Genomic DNA, 7,925 nt, shown 5'->3' with positions numbered 1-7,925 from the left:
GGCTGCCATCCACAGGGTCGCACAGAGTCAGACACGACTGAAGTGGTTTAGCAGCAGCAGCAGCAATGCAACTTGCATTGCTTTCTTGCAACTCACCCTTGTAAAGTATGTAACTCAGTAACTTTTAGTACAAAACTGTGCACCTATCACACAATCAATTTGAGAACATTTTCATTACCCTAGGAAAAAAAAAAACCTCCATGATTTTTAGCTGTCACCCCTCCCAGTCAGCCTTCCAGCTTCCCAGCCCCAATCACTACTCTGCTTTGTCTGCATACAGTCGCCTCTTCTGGACATTTCCTATAAATGAACTTATGCAATATGTGGTCTTTTGTGACTGGCTTCTTTTCACTGAATGTAACGTTTTCAAGGTCCACCTATGGTGGAACATGTATCAGTACTCCATTCCTTTTTTCTTGCCAAATAATATTCCACTGTATGGACATGCCACATTTTATTTAACCATTCATCGGTTGTTGGACATTTGGTTTGTTTCCACTTTTTGGCTATTATGAAGAACGCTGCTGTAAACATTTACAGACAACTTTTTGTGTGGTTGTGTATTCTCAATTCTCTCGGGTTTATACCTAGGAGTGGAAATAATGGATCATATGGCAACTATGTCTATGAGTCCAGCCTTTCAACACTGGCTTTCTTAGACCTTGAGGGGTGCTTATGTGGGGAAACTTGCTACTCCCAGTGGCCAGAGTCTATGGATCAAGTCTCCACCCCACTTTGGACTTAATTTTAGAAACTTCAAGAAAATATTAATATGATATATTTTAAACTAGACACATTTTCACAGGCTGAATGTACTTGTTTACCCAGCACGTGGATGAAGACGGTCAAAGCCATCTCCATGCTCCCAAACCCACCTTGTGCTTCTGCCAAATCTCTCCCCTGCCAGGGAAAACAGGACCCTGATTTCTAAACACCATGGATGAGTTCAAGACCTTCATCCAAGTGGAATTATGTGGAAAATGGTCTTTCATATTTGCGTCTGTTGCTCAACTTCAGGTCATTGCAGATCCTGCATTCTCGAGGCTGTGTATGTGCATGCCAAGTCCCTTCAGTCGTGTTCATCTCTTTGCGACCCTGGGGACTGTGGCCCGCCAGGCTCCTCTTTCCATTGGATTCTCCAGGCAAGAATACTGGAGTGGGTTGCCATGCCCTCCTCCAGGGGATCTTCCCGACCCAGGGATTGAATCTGCGTCTCGTCTCTTATGTGTCCTGCAATGGGAGGCGGGTTCTTTACCACTAGTGCCACCTGGGAAGCCCCTCTCAAGACTGTACACTCCATCATTTTTGTCATCCCTTCTCCTTTTTATGGGCTTCACAAACCATAGGGCTTCACAGATTTGCAGATACGTGTCTCTGTGGATGTGCTCAGGTCTGTTGGGGAGGGAGGTAGGGAGGCTGGGAAAGTGTATGTTCTGACCTGGTCCTGGCCCCATGCTTGTGCTTCTAGGAGGCCCCTCTTGGCCCTCCCACTTACACCTCTCCTCTTGGATTCTGTCAAAGTTCTGTTATTCTGGGCTTGCCGTGAGGCTGGGGGGTGAGCTGGCAGACTTCCCAAGTAAACAAGAGCAGCTGGAAAGGAGAGGGACTTTTGGAGGCAGAAAGATGGACCCAATCAGACACCCCACTCCACGAGGGCTGTGGTGGAGGTCTCTGCTAACATACTCTGGCACATGGTGGAAAAGGAGGGTCCCAGTAAAAACTGGGCCTTCTCTGGGCTAGACCAGGCACTGGGGTGGGGGTGCAGGGCAGACTGCCTGGGTTCAAATCCCCACTTTGTGCCTCACCAACTGTGTGACTATCAAATCTGTAAAATGGGGGAACTCTGGGTAAGAATATTTGAGGCATGAATAGCTCACTGGGCGAAAAGTTTCCTGACCCAGAGGAAAGTTAGCTGTTAGGTTAGAATGTGCCAGGAGCCAGCTAAATGTTTTGTGTGCAGCGCTCTACTGAACGTGTGCACCAATCATTAAAGCAGACCCCAAATCACTCCCATTTGACAGAGGAGGAGGCAGAGGCACAGACAGGTTGAGAACCTGCCTGAAGCCACATTGTGAACCCGTGGCAGTGCCAGGATTTGAGCCCAGGTCTGTTTGGCTCCAGAATCCAGGCCCTTGACAACTTGGCTTATAAGCTGAGCTTGGGCAGGGGCCCAGCAGTCTTGAGCTCCAATAGGTCAGTGACTAGCATTGTCCTATAGGGCCCCAGACAACCCTCAGCTCTGGCTTGGGGAACAGGATCTCAGGCTCATTTTTCCTGTCTATAAAATGGGCCTATATGACCCACAAAGCCTTCCTCCTTCCTGGGTTCCCAGTTAGTGAGCTCTTGGGTTGGGGCAAGCCTATTGGGAGGTCCGAATCTGCCAGGGCACTGGCAGGCCTGGCCAGGGAGGCCTTGTCTTTTTTTAGAAGGGGAGGCAGTCAGGCCTGGGAGCTAGAGTTAGCACTACCAAGTCCACTTGGGGGCCCCCTCCTGGGACGTGTGCCCTGACTCTGCTCTTGGAGTGCTCTAGAGCATGGGTGAACATCCTAAGCTAGACTGAGTAGATAATTGTAAAGGGCTCTCTACCATATGCTAAGTGGAATCAGAGCTGAAGCAGTTGGCTGCAGTCCAGGAAGGCTTCCCAGAGGAGGTCTCTTTGGAGTAGGGTTTTGAAAGCTGAGTAAGAGTTACTTAGGTGGAGATGAAGGGATGGGTGTTCTTAAAGAGAGAGCGGCAATAGGTATCAGTTACTCAACTCCCTCCTCCGCCCCCACCCTTGCGTAGCCATCTCTGTTTTTCAGGGGCTGGAAGCCTAAAAATGATAACTACCAGAGCCCCTTGCCAGCCAGTTTCTGGTGAGGATCTGCCAGTGGGGAGAAGGCAGGAGGATGAGAGATGCCAGCCTGCCTCTGGCTGCTGCCAGCACTGACTTCAGCAGCATTTGTAGATTCACCAGCTCTGTTGGTTCCAGGGCTGTAGTGACAGCGCCTCCAGCAGCTGGGTGGTGGGGAACAGCTCCTGGGCTGCTGAGCTTCCTGGACAGTAGCTGACTCCTGATTTCTGGATACCACTCCTTCTTCTCTGCTCTTCCAGCACCTCAGATGCCTTGGGAGTCCATTTCCCTTATAAACTCCTTCCCCACCTGAAATAATGGTTCTGTTTTCTTGCTGGGCATTAATTGATAATATGCTCAGGTCATGTAGGCTAGATCCAGGTGCAATGTTTTAAAATTATTTATTTATTTATTTATTGGCTGTGCTGTGTCTTCATTGCTGCACAGGCTTTTCTCTAGTTGTGGAGAGCGGAGGCTACTCTCTAGTTGCGGGCTCAGGCTTTTCATGGCGGTGGCTCCTCTTGTTGTGGAGCACAGGCTCTAGGGATCGCGTGCTTCAGAAGTTGCAGTTCCTGGGCTCTAGAGCACAGGCTTAGTAAGTTCTGGGGCACAGGCTTAGTTGCTTGGATCTCACAGCATGTGGGATCTTCCCAAAGCCGGGATCAAACCTGTGTCTCCTGCATTGGCAGGTGGATTCCTTACCACTAAGTCACCAGGGACGCCCCAGGTGTAATTCTTTAGGAACAGAAAGATTCAGCAGCCTGAAAAATGTGATAACGCACTTTGAGTTTTTTACTTGCATGTCAGGTGTTTCAACACGAGTTCCCTGAAGGAAGAGACTGTCTCCCAGCCTCTGTTCAATCAACGAACATTGATGAGTGCTTCATCGCTGTGGAATGAGATGAACGACCAGGTCCCTGCACTTCGGGAAATAGTCTAGACCCAGCGCCATCCAATTGAAACTGAGTCCCCTGAAACTGAGTTCCCCAGGTGAGTTTATGATTAATGTCTCTGTTCAAAACTTTATTCCCTTTCTTGTCCCACCCCCGTTCCCCTAAAGATTGAGGCGTGTCAAGGAAAAGGGGGACCATACCAAGCAGGACCTTGTGGGGATTTCCCAGGTACAAAAATCCCTGTGTGTCCCGTTTCTTGTTAGTGGAAAGAAAAAAAAAAAGGTGTGGAGGGAGGCTTTAGTCTTCTAGACCTTCCTTAAGTTCCAAGGAGCAGGTGCAAGCAGTTAACAATGACGACTATAAAATTACAGGCTTCCTAGTTCCTCCTGAAGGGATATAGATAACAATCTGGTGCATATCTTTGAGTTGCTCTGTAGAGACTAAGACCCCCGCCCAGGTGGAGGATGGAGGCTCTGTGCTGACCTCAAGCACGTACCCTAGACTAGCTGGAACCAGAAGGTTGAGATTCCTGACACATCACCTGTTACCCGTCCCCCGCCCCCATCGCCCCGCCACCAACCAATCAGAAGGTCCACCAGCTGATCATGCATCCTATGACCCTCTCCCCTTACACTGTTTTTAAAACCCTTCCCTAAGAGCCAAAGGGGAGTTCAGGTCTTTGGAGCATGAGCTGCCTGTTCTCCTTGCTTGAAAAGAAAGTGAAAGCGTCAGTTGCTCAGTCATGTCTGACTCTTTGCAACCCCATGGACTGTAGCCTGCCAGTCTCCTCTGTCCATGGGATTCTCCAGGCAAGGAATACTGGAGTGGGTTGCCATGCCCTCCTCCAGGAGATCTTCCCGACCCAGGGATCAAACCCAGGTCTCCTGCATTGCAGGTGGATTCTTTACCGTCTGAGCCACCAGAGAAGCCCAAGAATACTGGAGTGGGTAGCCTATCCCTTCCACAGGGGATCTTCTCAACCCAGGGATTGAACCCAGGTCTCCTGTATGGCAGGCAGATTCTTTACCAATGGAGCCATCAGGGAAGCTCAAAACACACTGTTGGCAGTTGGCACCTTGCAAATAAAACCTTACTTTGCTGCAAATACCCGCTGTCAGCGTTTGGCTTTCTGTGTGGCAGGCACATGAGCCCTTGCTCGGTAACACAGTGTGGTAGTCAGTAGCCACCTGAGGCCATGGAGCACTTGAAATGCAGCTAGTCCTAATTGAAATGGGCTGTCAGTGTAAAATACATACCGCATTCCAAAGGCTTTGTATGAAAAGAAGAATGTAAGATATCTCACTCATAATTTTTATGTTGATTATGTGTTGCAATAACAATGTTTATTATACATGCTTATTAAACATAGTATGTTTCAGACATATTAGGTTCAACAAAATACATTACTAAGATGTATTTTACCTGTTTCTTTTTTTAATAGGGCCACTAGAAAAATTTAAATTACATATATGACTTGCATTTGTGGTTCACATTATTTTTCTACTGAACAACACAGGTCTTAGGGGAACTGAGTTGAAACACATCAATTGACCAATTCAGCATTTATTAGGGTCTGTTTAAGAGATACTTGGTCCCCACCCTTGAGGACTTCAGACAGGAAGTGAGGGGCAGGTGTATCAACATGGAGCTAAAAGTCACTGTGATAAATGTTTGAGTTGGTCCACGTTCCAGGGTTCTGAGAAGAAATCTGGGTAGGCTTCACAGAAGAGGTGACTTTAATGTGAAGCATTATGAAATGAATAGGAGTTCATAAGCTGAGTAAGGAAAACACAGCGGCTTTCCAAGGTAAGAGGTTGAAAGTGCGTGGGATGTTAGAAGAGAAACAGGCACTTCATTCTGATCTGAACATGGCTGTTTGGAGATGGGATTGGAGACGGAGCTAAACAGTTGTAGAGCCTTGAATACTGGTTAAATTTAGATCTGAGGGAAGCACTGAAGCTAGGGAAAGGCTCTTAGCATGAAGTGGCTTGTCCAGATGCTAAATGAGCTCACCCACTCACTCTCCTCAAAAGCATGACCAGACCTTGTTTGAATGTGAAAAATAAACTTTTATTTCAGTGCTCGCTGTTTGTAGCTCAAAAGCACATCTACTGCTTGCTTGGAACCCAAAAGCGTTTATAAAACCATAGGGAAACAGAGCAAAACTTATATAGAACGAATATATACTGGCTCATCTTGTGCTTCTCCTTGTGCAAAGCAGAAAGTTCTAAGTGTATCAAGCGTGACTTTCCCCAAGTCCCTCTCTGGGGCTTGGGGGCTCCCTGGAGGCTCTGACCCCACTCACAGAATTCTCTCCCACTTCCCTCCTCCAGGCTGAGGGAAGCCTGGTCACATGGAGAGAGTGAGGAATAAAGTCAGAGATGGCAAATCGTGGGGTCCCCAAGCTTAGTCAGGGGGCAGGGGCTGTGTTCCAGGACTCTGGCTCTTCAAAGAGGAGATGGCTAAGATGCCAGCCTTGTTGCTGGGTGATCAGCATAGGCAACTAAGGCTATTGTGACGTCTAGGCATTGCGGTGGGCGGGCTCATGGTTAGGACAGGGGTTTCTTGGGGGGTCTCTTCCCCCCTATAAATGGGCTCCGAAGGCAGATGCCTGGGCACAGGTGAGGGGACCCAGACACGACTGGGGACAGGAAGGTGGTCACGGTCATGGTCTCACACTTTGAAGCATCCTGGGTCTGTGTCCCAAGGCTCTGTGAAGCCCTGGAGGAGGACCTGCTGTCATTGGCAAGGCTGGGTCATACAAGGCACCGGAAGTGCAGAGCTGGGAGGGCCTTGGAGATGAGCTGGTTCAATCACTCCCTGTGACTAAAGAGGAAACTGAGGCCCAGAGGAGGGGAAGGCAGTAGCTGGCCAGACCTGGGCCTTGAACCTAGGGCTCTAAGCCCTTCCCGTCTCCTCGTCCTAATTGGATCCTTTTTGATCAGGTTCCAAATGGCCTCTCGGACGCAGCCAGGTCAGGGCTGGAGTGGTGGATGGGGCACTGGACTCAGAGTCAGAAGAGCCGGGCTCCTTTCTTGTGCCTCTGCATTAGCCAGCCTTGCAAATATCCAGGATCCCATGGGAGCAGGGCCAGCCGCCTCCCTTCTCCGAGCCCAGTCTCCTCAGCTCCCGCTTTGCAGTTTCCCATGGGGACTGAATGGGCTGATGGGCGTGTGAGCACCAGTATACCCAGGAAGTGCCAGGTACTTACTAGGCGCCTCGCCATTGTGAGAGGGTGGAGGAAGTATTGGGTCAGGGATGCTGGGATGTGAGGGGATTTGGGGTGTGGTCTGTTCCTGGGACCCTCCCCATCTGCACCTGCTCAGGCTCTGCCGAGGGCCCCCAGGGTCTGGGCTCAACCTGGGGAAAGGGTTCAGGGTACTCTAGGGAGCTGAATTCCTTGATCTGGTCACTGGGCACACTTTTTTTGCCTGCTTCCTAGAAAGGGGCTCTGATGTCAATCAATCAGTTTGGTGGGTGGTCAGTGGCTTTTTAAGGGGCCTCTGGGCTGGGAAGGGAGGGGGAGATGGCCTACCCTCCAGGCTCAGTCAGCCAAGAGGAGAGCTCCCACAGTGCAGGCACAGAGCCTCCCTCATAGGTGAAGGGTGTGGGGAGACAGGCTCAGGGGGACAAGGTGGGCGGGAAGTACATTCGATTCCAAAGGGCCCCCGCAGGCAGCCCACCCCTGCCCTGAGGTCCAGGGCCCAAGGAGGGGCAAGTTTTGTTCATTAGCTTGGGATAAAGATTGGGGTCAATGTGGGGGCCCTCAGTGGCTGAGGTGGGGCTGGCACAGGGACCCCTTAGGAGGGGCCAACGATGACGTTCCTGAAGCCCTTCACGGCCTTCAGCCTATCGCTCTCGAAGTTCACCACCAGCTTGTGGCGGCCCACGTACAGAGGCAGCAGGTCCACCCTCACCTTGACTTCCTCCCCTGCTTCCACAGGGTCTGGGCTGGGAGAGAGAGAGAAAGAGGGTAAGGAGAGGGGCTCTGGCCTGGTCCCCATGATGAGGGATGGGGATGACACGTGACTACTGAGATCTCAGCCCAGTGCCTCCACGGATGTACAGCTGAATAATGACAGGATAAAATGGGCCCTGCTCATAACTCTCAAGGACCTGGGCCATCGCCCTCCTCTGTGTGTGTGTGTGTGTGTATGAGAGTGAATGGTGTGCCAGGGCGTAAGATGTGGATGCTCATG

At 50.3% G+C, this 7,925-nt stretch overlaps 1 protein-coding gene across 1 annotated transcript in view; it reads right to left on the bottom strand.

Moving 5' to 3' along the window:
- Positions 1-5,774: 5,774 nt before the first annotated feature.
- Positions 5,775-7,925, bottom strand: part of TGM2 (transglutaminase 2) — a 34,626-nt gene continuing 32,475 nt past the window's right edge. The window contains exon 13 of the mRNA XM_027558567.1: positions 5,775-7,677. Within this exon, the coding sequence (XP_027414368.1) occupies positions 7,527-7,677 (151 nt within the window). The 3' untranslated portion in view covers positions 5,775-7,526. The remainder of the gene's footprint in view (positions 7,678-7,925) is intronic.

Source organism: Bos indicus x Bos taurus, chromosome 13 (assembly GCF_003369695.1).
Source record: "Bos indicus x Bos taurus breed Angus x Brahman F1 hybrid chromosome 13, Bos_hybrid_MaternalHap_v2.0, whole genome shotgun sequence".
Lineage (NCBI taxonomy): Eukaryota > Metazoa > Chordata > Mammalia > Artiodactyla > Bovidae > Bos > Bos indicus x Bos taurus.
This window is presented reverse-complemented; position numbering and strand designations above follow the sequence as displayed.